The 12,127-nt window shown below is 39.9% G+C and overlaps 2 protein-coding genes across 4 annotated transcripts in view; both read right to left on the minus strand.

Annotated features, from left to right (window-relative positions):
- LY75 (lymphocyte antigen 75) overlaps positions 1-3,997 on the minus strand; it is a 56,329-nt gene extending 52,332 nt beyond the window's left edge. The window contains exon 1 of the mRNA XM_048953481.1: positions 2,749-3,997. The gene's annotated coding sequence lies outside the window, so the exon portion shown is untranslated. The remainder of the gene's footprint in view (positions 1-2,748) is intronic.
- Positions 3,998-4,103: 106 nt separating this feature from the next.
- PLA2R1 (phospholipase A2 receptor 1) overlaps positions 4,104-12,127 on the minus strand; it is a 39,021-nt gene continuing 30,997 nt past the window's right edge. Inside the window, exons 24-30 of one of the 3 annotated variants that reach the window (XM_048953483.1) lie at positions 11,594-11,832; positions 10,896-11,064; positions 9,659-9,799; positions 9,115-9,231; positions 8,499-8,675; positions 7,815-7,844; positions 4,104-7,573 (exon numbers count right to left, since the gene is read on the minus strand). In XM_048953483.1, the coding sequence (XP_048809440.1) occupies positions 7,359-7,573; positions 7,815-7,844; positions 8,499-8,675; positions 9,115-9,231; positions 9,659-9,799; positions 10,896-11,064; positions 11,594-11,832 (1,088 nt within the window). In that variant the 3' untranslated portion in view covers positions 4,104-7,358. Of the gene's footprint in view, positions 7,574-7,814; positions 7,845-8,498; positions 8,676-9,114; positions 9,232-9,658; positions 9,800-9,819; positions 10,336-10,895; positions 11,065-11,593; positions 11,833-12,127 lie in introns of those variants that run through there. The other 2 variants (XM_048953484.1, XM_048953485.1) reach the window with 2 other exon arrangements.

Genomic DNA, 12,127 nt, shown 5'->3' on the forward strand with positions numbered 1-12,127 from the left:
TACTTTGTTCTACTGCCTGTGTGTAACTCTTCCTTTACTCTGTTTGCACAACACCTGCACATGCTATACAGTCACTTCCCCAATAAGGTGGTTCTTTTCTTGTTTCCTTGGTGGATTTTTTTTTTTAAGTTTTCTTTTTTTTTTTTTTTTACATTAGGTATCTGAATATTTATCACAGTACTTTCAGAATAACATTTTCTAAAGCAGAGTATAGCGTTCAATATTTCTCTCCCAGTTTACACCAGTGAAATCCTACTTTGCATTATTACAACACGTCCAGCAGGCTCACAATAATCTTTTCTCACCTCTATGAATTATATCACATTAATGCCTAACTTCTGCTAATGCCCTGAAGTAATTCCTGAACATTAGGCTCGTTTCAGCCTTGGGACTGCTGAAGTATGCTACTGGGAGAAAACGAGTTCCGGACAGTTACCCATCTTGAGGCATTCAGTCACGTATACAACAAATTGTCTCCACCTTATCCTATATAAATACAAGCCACAGTACTTCTCAGAAGAGATCTACACTACTTTTGATGTTTTCTCAGAATGTTTCTCATGCACAGTTCAGTCTACTCCTCAGAGGGTTAATACTTGACTAACTGACTTCCCCAGCCGGCTTTGTTCAAAGTGCAGTCATCCTCCCTAATCCAGACAACATCTATCAGAAACAAAGACCTTAAACAAAACACATTAGGCCTCAGCCTTCTCTTGTGAAGTTTTGGCCTTCAGCCACAATTTTTTTTTTTTTTTTTAATTTTCTATGTGATCTTTATTTTTCTTTCCCCAAGCAGCAGCTAACACGGATCAAAAGAGCAATTGCTTTAGGATGCAATCATAAAAATAATAAACATGAGAACTGACACAGCACTATGCACCTTAGATTAAGCCCTGTGTGCCTGTTGTGGGTGTCCTTGTCTTTTGGGAAGGCTGAAGCTCCAGCCTTTTTCAGTTTCCATTGATTGTCTCTGTCTCTGGATTGAGAAAGAAAACCTTGGAGTGGTGTTTGGGCTCTGAAGGGTTTCTCTTAACCTCTCTGGTTCTGGGAGACGACACGTGAACATCATCTTTTTTTTTTTTGGTACTGGTATATTGACCATCAGGCATCTCATCTCCTGAGTCTGTGACTAAACACAAAACAAATCAGAACAAAGTAAAAGAAACAAAGCAAAAAAAAAATAAAATTGTTTGCACGTATCTCTTTATTTACATTTACTGGTCATTTACTGGTTCTGGGCTTTTGCTTTATTGAGCCATTCACTCCTAGTGAGCTAAATGCCGCTCACTTCCTCTATCCCACATGTGGATTTTGGGTTCCCAGTGCAGGCTGGGTGCTTTGCCCAAACCAGCTGCTGTAGTAGGTCAGTGGGATGATTCAGCTGTGCTTATTTCAGAACTGCCCCTTTCTATCACGAAGTAAACCACAGATTAGCCAGAGGTGTTCCCCATGCCCCCAGCTGTATGAGATTTGCATCCTAAACTCTGGCTAGAAGAAAGTGGGATGAAGAATCTGCAGTTTCACACACCAGTATTTTCAGATCAGGATTATTCACGTTTACCCTGACTGAGCTGTAAAGGGACATCCAGCAGCATTCTGAATATATTCCCCAGCAGCAGTTGTGCATCTGTTTATTTCCAAACAACAGCTATCAAATTTAGCAGTGCACAGTGCTTTGGTGAGCGCCTGTCCAGCTCTCCCCAAGGTTCTCTTATATTTCCTACCATGCCTCTAGCTGTTTGCTCCTTGTTCTATCTGTCCCAGCTAACAGCAATAACTGATCCCTGTTCCCCAGTGCTTCTGCTTTCATCAGGGGTTAGTTCTTTCTCTCCTATCTCCCCACACCAGGCTTGGACTCACATTAGACCAAGTGGAAGAGCAATCCATAAGTGCAGCTGAGACTGAATATCTGCCCTAAGCTTTTCCTAAGAACAAAGCAGATTTAGATGCAAATACTGGTAAAGTCCAAATCATCAACCAGACGTGCTCTAGAGGGCCATGGATGGTATAGGACAGGAGAAGAGAGCCCACACCACATCCTCCTCTTGCCATACCCAATGGCCTGTGCTGCTGAGGGCTGTGCCTCTGGGCTGGGCACCCTGGCAGTGTGTGATGACAGAGCCAATGCCTGAGCAACCATTTTGGGTACTGCATGGGGAGAAGACCCTCTCTGCTATTTATTCCACACACGTTTTAAGAGAAAGGCAGCTAAGGTATCAGTAAGAACACTAGTAATTTGTTCTCTCCAAACAGAAAGCCTGCAGGATGCTCCAGCGCTTTTTCACCCTTAACTGCAAGGCACCTTACAGATTTTATAGTTGCAGTGTCCTGCACATTGAGCTCCATCTTCAGTATTTGCTTTTGAAATAATTTTTAAAAGTAATTCCGTTTGCCTCTTAATGATCCCCAGGACAGAATATGCAGCAGCAGCTGCAACTTTACCTTTTCTCAGGTCTTTCCAGAAAGAATCTTTCTGATGCTGTGAAATTTTATATACTAGAAAGTACAACATTAGGTCACATAAACTGGTAGGTGTCAGATTTAAGGTAGGTAACAGGTAAGCATGCAATCATCAGCAAAAACTTCCCAAGAGAAACAAATGCAACTAAAGCAGAATTATTTGCAGTCTGTGACAGGACTGTAACAAATTAAGCCATACATAACTGGGAACATTATTTTACTTTATGTTAGTTTTTATCTCTCCCAGCTCACAGACAGCATGCAGCACTGGGGATCTTGCTTACACACCTGAATGAAGCATCAAGCTCTAGGATGCAGTCCCACATCAAGCGTCTGTGAAGCCGTGCAGCACAAAGCTGCTGACGAGGTAAGAATCAGTTCTTCCCTTAGCTATGTGCATGCCTGCTCTCAGCTCCCAGCAAGGGCTTTCCTGGTGCTTCTCAGCTGCAATACACACAGAGTTTATGGCAGGAGGAAGTAGCAAGCAGATTTAATCAGGTTATTACCGGGTTCAAAGGTCTATGATCACACCAGGAAAAAAAATGTCCTGAATATATAGCTTGGTGGGATGACTTTCAGTATGCACTGAAGAAAAAAATACAGAATAAAAAAAGACTTTTTTTTTCCTTCTCTATAGTGTGATTAGAACCTTCTAAATTTCTTGAAATGAAGATCCATGTAAGAAAAACCCAAATATATACCCTGGTCATCTGAAAAACCAGTTCAGAGAAAGTTTTCCCCATTTTCCTCTGCTGCCATGCAAAGGAATGTAAATTTTAGCCAGCTACGCATTAACTTTAGTTATCTTGTATCTACAGGGTAGCCCCCTTTCTACTAAAACTATGGTCTGAAGCATTTATTTCCAAGAATCAGAATGGAGAGTTGTCTTGTTGGTTGAGTTTGAGAAAAGAGAAACAACCCAACAAACAAAAATAACCATTGGAAACAAAGGAAACAGCAGCAGAATCCTCACTATTATCCAGCTTCATGCTTTCAGAAGCCACTGCAGTTCAGAATCAGGTTATAAATTACCATGGTGTTACCTCCATGGTAGCATTCCAGGTTCTAAAATCAGAATCCAAATCACAGTCATACTGCAAAGAGATAATGGATATAGAAAGAGATCGGCAGCTCTGAAAGTGTGAACAACATACAGAATTATGATGCATTCAGCTTTGAGAAGCTATCACAAGACAGCGTCATAATGTAGCAGACAGGTTTAAGGGATACTGACATCTGCAGAGGGTTGAAACTTGGGAGTTTTGCTGCGCATTGAACTAACCTTCAGAAGGATCCCAGCAGATCCCTGTGACTTGCAAAGGGCTCACACTTTGTCATTTTGTCAGCTCTGTGTGCACCATCTACTGGCCAGACTGGGATGGTGCTTCTGAGCACAAAGCTCTATGTTAACTCAAATCCTGCCAGCACAGCGAACTGCTCCTGCCAGCGACGTCCTCGAGGGCTGCATCAAATTGTGAGGTCAGCACTGATCCTCAGGCTTTTAAAATCAACATTCCACTGATTACCCAAAGGAAATATTATTATAGCTCAAGAAGAGTGTTGGTTTTTTCTCGCCTTTTTTTTTTTTTTTTTTTTTTTTGAGCTGAGGATTTTGAACATAGTTAACAAATGTGTGCAATTTAGCTTTTCAACAAAAAAGCCTGCTTACATATAAATGGTCTGTGGGAAATGTACGCCATGATTTCATTATAGTGGGTTTATTATTACAAGAGACTGAGGATGCCTGTTTCTGCACTAAAGGAGGGGCAGCGTGATGGAAGAAAAATGTACGGGGATCTAAATTAAATTTGTGCAGCAGAGCAGGTTAAGTCACACACAGTACAAAAAAGCATTTCTTCCCTACACTCCCTCTGGACTGAAGAGCACAGATCTAAAGCAGCCTCATGGTCTATCATCCTGAGCCAGATACAAGTGTGCACACATGCAAAGGCTAGGGAAGGAGGAGGGAGGAATGGAAAAGAGTTGTATAGCAGCCAGGAAGCAGTCTGGTGCAAGCTACCCCTCTCCCAACACTGTAACCTGGGGCAAAGCCTGGGAACTGCTGCTCGGAACTAAAGCTGGCAAAAGAAAAACTGCAGCCCAAAAAGTTATTATTCACGCTTTAATTTCCTAGCTGAAGTAATACAGTGAACCTCACTGCTGTTACTGTCACAGTCACTCATGAAAACGTAGCCACCAAGTACTCTGACCAGGAATTGGGTAGGGGATCTTGAATTAAAGAAAAACAAATGGAAGCTAAGGTAAAATCCATAGAATCATAGGTTCAACCTTTCACAGCAAAAGGAAGCCTGGATGAGATTGCCCAGCACCATGTCCAACTGCACCTTGAAACCCTACAGTGATGTGAATTATCACATGCCCAAGGATATTATTCCAGTGAGTGATGGTTCTCACTGTAAGATTTTTCTTATATTTAGAAGAAGGAATAGGAAGTAATCAGCAATAACATCCTTAAGTGAATAACACCTATAATTAGAAAAGTTAAATGACAAAAGATATTTTAAAATAAACACTTAAGACACTGTTTCCTCAAATCCGTTTCAATGTATGAAGAAAACACTGCTTGAAGTACTATTCCCTTAATCCAAGATCACCTACACCACAGTCAGTGTTAACATTCTCTACTCTGATGCTAGGATTATTTATTATACAACTGTATAACTGACCTTCAGGTATATTAAAATGACTAAACATACTTCAAGAAGAATTGATAGAGTATCCATGTCAGGTTTTTTTGAAAAAAAAAAAAAAAAAAATACACCTTCATTAACAATGTCAAAATGTGACAGCATATGCATAGCTAGGTAACAGCATAATAGCCTGATAAATGCACATCCTCTGAGACAAAATATTTTATAATTTTGCAATCAAAACACATTCTTCAAGTCACTCTGCTGCAAAAAGGCAACACAGACACTTGTCAGTGAATGGGATGAATAGAAGATTGTTGCTTAGGCTCCTCCAGCTGAAGTTTAAACAGGTGAAAGTCTCACAGGGAAGGGAGAGTTGGTAACTTTTTTTTGTTATATACAGATAAGATGCATCTGCAGTCTTTTAAACCACATTTCTGTATCCTGTAAGCTAGTATAGAAGTATTCTAGGTACTAAATAATTAAGAAAAAAAAATAACCTTATACATAATTATGACATGAAAATACATTTATTTGGTCATATCTAAAGAATTGCTACGTGAAATCTAACTGGAAAGAAGTCATACATTCCCCTGTATGTGCACAAACATTGCATTTGGTCTTGGCTGCTTGCTGAATTTTCACAAACGTATCTCCATTTTAGGGTTCCTGCAGTTTTTAGAATGAGTCATCCCATAACAAACCAACCAACACGACAACACGCACAGCCCTTCATAGCAGCTTTTAGAGATGACTAATGGCACAGTTATTCAATACTCAGGTAACTCTTTGTGATCGGCAATTTGGCTTTCCTTTTTTTCCCACCTCACAATAGAAATAATTTAGAAGTCCTCCATGAAAGGTTTTGATATTTTCACAGAAGTAGCTGGAAGACCGGGAGTGTGGGAATCCACAGAACCATCCACCGTCGAGAACCATGACCTGAATCTGTAGGTCTTGCACAGACATTAGCCAGGAGAACAACTGACCAATGAAAGATGGTATTAGCACCATTAGCACCTTGATATGACCAGAGAAATGTGGCCCTTGAAGGTGTGCTACGTGGGATTACAGGAATTGGGCGAGAGAGGGCAGCACCCTTTGCCAACTGCAGATGTGGCTCTCCCTTGTATCATCCTTATGTGTGGAGAGCAGGGTCTCAGAAGAACATACATAAACACTGCTTGAAGTTGCACTGTAAGTGAACAGTAAAGCAGTTTATTATCGTAACTTTAACAAGATTCATATAATGTTTTCCTTCAAACAGATACTGCTCCAAAGCATCTTTGGAAGAGGCTGATGAGATTCAGTTTCTGAAATGACCCAGGTGAGAGATAACATTGTTTCTCTAGAAGTGCACCAGAAGTATCTCTACTGAATATATTAACTTCAGGACGACAATATCCATATGCTACTGTATCTCAAGCCAAAGGTATTTCATAATGTAAACTAGCCATCATGGCAACACTGACACTCCCAATCAAAAGGAACCTCATCTCAGCAAACTTAGAAATCCACCTGCTAAGAATCCACCCAATGAAAGAGTACATTCTATGGATGGAATAGGCATTAGGAAGAACTACTCCATAAGCCTTGGAGTAGGTTTCAGAGTTCCTAAATTCAAGGACAAGTTTTAACACTGGCTTACGAGCAGCTTTTTTGGTATGAAAATAAAAGCCAAGAGGCCCAAACCTTCCCAAGGGAAGAAGCTGCATAGAAATGTTCTCTGCTTGGGGGCACAGACATGACTGCTCCACGTGAGCAGTCTGAGATTTGTGGTATCGGAACGTTTTTAGTTTGCAGCTTTCCCCAAAGAAGCCGATTTCCCCATGGCTCTGTGCATTCTCACCACGTTCTACTACAAAGCATAAGAGGTCCAAGTGCAGCAGCCCCTGCACGCTCCCCACCAGGGTGCAAGGACTCTTCCAGAAGCACATGCCCTGATTGTCCTGAGAAGGGAGCACAGACCCTCTGCCACCAAGGAAGCCTGGGTCTGGTGCCTGTGAGAGCAGGTGCGACTGGTGCTCAGCTCCTCACTGCTCGCTTTGTAAACCTTATGGAACAAATTCGCAAGAAGGGAAAGAACAGCGGCTGCTGCTTCGCTGCTCTTCCAGCACCATGTAGGCATTCTGACCACCAGCTAAGACGTGGAGCTGGTCTTGGACAGCAAATGGCTCACAAAAACAAAAACACTGTAGGACATGGAATTTAACACAGAATACATAACTGCTTGGTTCTCCCCACTGATTAATTGTCATCTTTCTCAAAATCAGAAATGAGAATACTTTCTTCCAGAGCAGGAACGTCAGAATTAATCTGTGGAAAATAGGCATTTCTGACCCACAGTATTCTGCTGAAGAATCTGTTGTTCTGTTTGTAGAGGCACCACAGAAAAATGGAAACAGCAGCCAGCATCACAAATGTTACGAGAACAGCCAGAGCAGCAAGTCCAGAGTAGGACGCTGAAAGGAAAAAGCAGAGACTGTTATCACACAAATGCAGTTATAACCACATATAATTTTAAGTACAAAACTTCAGATGTTCCACATAAAACACCATTACTCTTTATATGTCACGCGTTTTAAATTAAACCTTTTTTCCACTATTAAATGAGATCTCATGAAGTATCACCTCAAAATATGTTATTGCTCCTTACAAAAAAATAAAAATAAAAAATTTAGAAAGTAAAAAAGAATAACTTACATTTTTCAGAGGGTTCTGCCGCATTAAGATCTGAAATAGAACCCAGAAACCCAGAACTGTCAGAAAATTATCCACAGTACTAACAAAATTTAGTATATGCACTCAGTGTACCACTGATACTCAGAAGACAATCTATTCAGAAACATGCAAGAGCCAGCTGTTCTTTGTTGAACTTTACCCATGTTAATAGGATTACAATAGGCCAGGTAAAATATGACCTAGCCTACTGCCTGTATAAAATCACTTAAATTTAGTGGAATATATTAACAGGCATTGTGGCATAGACGAGCAGCAGCATTTATCCACTGCAGAAAGCACATATGTGTGAGCAGAAGTGTGCAGCAGTGGATGAACCAAGCTATTGGGTCCAGCAGTGATTCTGGCACTTTGAGTGGACTCTCAGAACACTTCAGCTCCCTCACGTACATATCTTCTTACTGCTCATTACAGTTGCCTATACCAAGGGCTCTGCTCACATGCACAAGAGAAAGTTTGTCACAGCATGCAGTAACAAAAGAAATGCCCAGGCTCCTCAGAAGGCTAACCTCACTGGTTTGTTTTTCATGGGTATTTTCTCTAATAGGAAACAAAAAGACTATTTAAATGAAAACTAAGCGAGCAATAAAGAAAATATAAAACAACAGTTATAAGAACATGATCAGTTCCTTCAATGGAAGCACGTACCTGCATTCTTTTTACAAACAAATCCCTTTATTTCTCTGCATGGAGATATTTGCCATACACCATCCGCAGTCCTCAGGCTGATACAGAAATTCCCCTTAAGATGATCAAATTCAGGCTCCCTGATGCCCCAGTTAGAATAATTTAAGGGAGAGCCATCAGACCAGGAAACTGTTTCATCTAAGGGCAGAAGTAATAAATCATTGTAAAATGCCCTTGTGTTTTGATAAACAACTTCTTCAGTTTCAGTTGAACTCACCTTCACATGCATGTTCACAATACTGTACAAAAGCAATGCCAGGCTACTACCCTGTTTGGCTACTATGTTCCTTTCTTTGTTGAATACTTTAAAAACATAATGCACATGCATGTTGACACAATCCATACAGCTTCTTCAACATGCCAGTAAAGGCACTCACATACATGCACATATACTGACTATTCAGAATCCTAGTACAATCACATCCTTTTAGTACATTGTAAGCAAATAGTAAACAGTGAGAACAAGAATCTCGAAAAGTAACAGTGTTCTGTAAGGTGGTTGTATCAGCATTAAAAAAAAAAAAAAAAAAAGAAATCCTAGATTCTTATATTCAGTTCTCTTCTACATAAAACTTACTGTCTGTAACATGCAGGACATTCAGCCAAACCATTTTCACAGAATAACCAAAACTGTGCAACTCCTCCAGAACGAAGGCATTTTCATCTTCATCTTTGATAGTTAGAAGATTAGATCCTACAGATTAAACACAGAACAGACTTCTTTTTCAAGCAATTCACACGATTAAAATGTAGCACTGCATTTCAAAATTTGGTATGGAGAATCTTGTTTGAAAATGTTGAAAAGCCTGCTTATGCTTTATAAGTTCTGAAGTTAGCAAATAATAATATAAAACTGTTCTTACTTGATTTTAAAACAAGTTTGAAAGGGGATAAATACATTTCATATCTTACACCAGAAAACAGCATTTTCATTAAAAAAGACCATTTATTGATATACATTGCCTTTGATTTCATAGTTGGCTTAATGAGCTCCAGTAGTGTTTTCCTGAACCAGAGGAAGCACTTGCTGTGACTTCAGTCATTTCAGAAAATCTGTGTGGTTTTTTTTCTTTCCTAACTATAGCACAATTACATTTTGTAGCTATAAAACAGTCACTTACCTTGATTTCTGCAGACTTCATATGCAGCATCAAAACTTGTGCCCTGCAGAACGGTGTTAAAGCTGTAGCAACTGTTTTTGAATTTGATCCAGGGAACGTGTTTTTCTGAACATAAGCCTTTATACTCAATGAGTTTCTTCTCTGTCATAGAAGAAACAGCAAAGTTTTATTGGCACAACAACATACACATTAATATAACATTCCACATGTTGTTTTGGAATAATGCTAATAAGCACTCTATTTAATTTATGTCTCTATTTTTCAAAGAGAAAATCTAGTGGCTGCATATACTTGTACTAGAACTGCAAAGCTGGTTTTAGTTCAGATGAAAAACCTTGCAGGCTTGCAACAGTGCTATAAAGATATTTATCTAACAGTGACATACAACAGGGAGAGAAGCATCATATGGGCACTCAGGGCTACCCAGCAACTCCCAGAGGCTGGGGATTTCCAGAGGCTGCAGAGCTTCTCTCCACAAAGCCACAAGGATAACTGAATGCCAAATATCAGGGCACAGAGGCAGAGTAGAGCTTCCTATCAGAATTCAGCACTCGACCTCTCCACTGTGCAATGCACTGTGCCAAGAGCCCCACTGATTCAGGTGACTGCCATCATGAAAGCAGGATGTTGACAAGGACTCTGCAGTCCTGGGCTGAGTAGAGCTGTATACCTGAGTTCTGTGTTCAAAGAAAAAAAAAAAAAAAAGAAAAAGCTCAGGTAACGAAGAGCTTTGCAAGAAACAAAATGTATCTCAAGATGCAGGAAAATATTCTCATCTTCAGAAAAAATGTTGCAGTCTTCCCTATGCAATCAATGAAGATGTGACTAACTTTTCACTTTGTTCCAAAAGGTTCTGTTTTCCTATTTCTCAGTTAACTGCAATAAATAGAATTTACTTCCCTTCACACTACTTTGTTAACAATCAGCATTTTTTGCAGATAGTATAGCATTCACTGAAGAGAGAGTTTCCTTGCACCTGTTTCTTTCCTACTATAGAAGTTCTTCCCATTTTCACATAGCCTAGACCTGGTGGCCAATACTTAATGGGGAAAAAATAAAAAGGCTTTGCAAATAGGAGATACAGAAAGGGGGGAAAAAAAAAAAAAATAAAAAATCACTTTTGAAGGAAGCAACATCATTGTTTAACCTCAAATGTTAGTTTTCCTTTCATATATTGCCACTATTACTATACACATTTGCAGCTGCACAGATGTAAAACAAAACCTAACTGACTTACTGGGCGGCACATGGCAGACTGCTCCTGGCAGAAGTTGTTCACAGCTTGTACTCTTCCAGTGCCCTGAGGCATCCATATAAACACAGCTGCCCAAGGCCTGGGACTCATCATCTTCCCAGAAGGTAAACAAGGATCTAGTCCCATCTGACCACTCAAAATTAAGCCCATTCTGCCAAAACAAATTTTAAATTATTTCTGTTTGGTGCCATACTCTCCTTTCCACAGACATCTTAATCAGGATTCCTTTTACCCCTTCCTTAGTGCTGGGCAGTTTCAAAGATTCTCTCAACTTTTTTCTAGGAGAACAAAAACTACATCTAAACTGCTGTTTTGTATGGTAGCTGAATGTCTGGGTCATTGAGTGTAAGTGACTATTTGGGCCATAAAGCTGCTAAAAATGAAACTTAAATTCAATACTAACATTAGAAGAATTTTTTTCTTAGTGTTTTTTGTTGTTATTTTTGTGTTTTAGTATTTTCTATGGCTTTAATTTTTAAGTACTGCACCAAAGTAGCACTCCTTAAATTTATGTATCATGCTGCAAAATATGGCAAGGAGACTGATAAAAGCTCAAGTGGGCGTTTAATTTCTAAACATGAACTTCCTGTGACTTCTAATGAATGACAGAGCCCATAGTTTGCTACTGTAGAAGCCTAATTTAGAATAAAGGATGCACAGGCAGTAAACCCATTACGCACATCTGCAGTGAAAAGCCCGATCCAGTGGTTGTATCCCAGCCGATTCACAATGATTGTGAGGAAAGCCTGGTGGTACTGATCTGCAATGCTGACCAGCTCAGCTCCATTTGCCATGCAGGTTTTTAAAGCTGCAGACCATGTCAAATTCCCACGTATTAGGGTATATGTTCTGTTTGCATACTGTAAAGTATCTGGCACAGGGTACATTTCAGATGCATTGACGATATGTCTGGATGTATCTGTTGGAAACAAAGAGGGTGGTTAAAATTATTATTTTATTCTTTAAAACAGTCAGTTCAAAGACAGTTGAAAACCAGCTTCATTTATTCCACACAGTAAGTTTACTCCCATTTTCCCCCACAATTGTGCCTCGTGATAAATATGTCAAACATGGCTGTGGTTTGCAAGAGCCGCATAAGAGCAGGCCAAAGCTTGCTGGTTCATCCTATTTATTCTGTTGAGCCTCTTGTGGAGAACAGCAGGAACTACTGCCTCCGTTGACAAAGACCTTAACTACAAGGTAGCAGACAAAGC

Source organism: Lagopus muta, chromosome 8 (genome assembly GCF_023343835.1).
Source record: "Lagopus muta isolate bLagMut1 chromosome 8, bLagMut1 primary, whole genome shotgun sequence".
NCBI classification, from domain to species: domain Eukaryota; kingdom Metazoa; phylum Chordata; class Aves; order Galliformes; family Phasianidae; genus Lagopus; species Lagopus muta.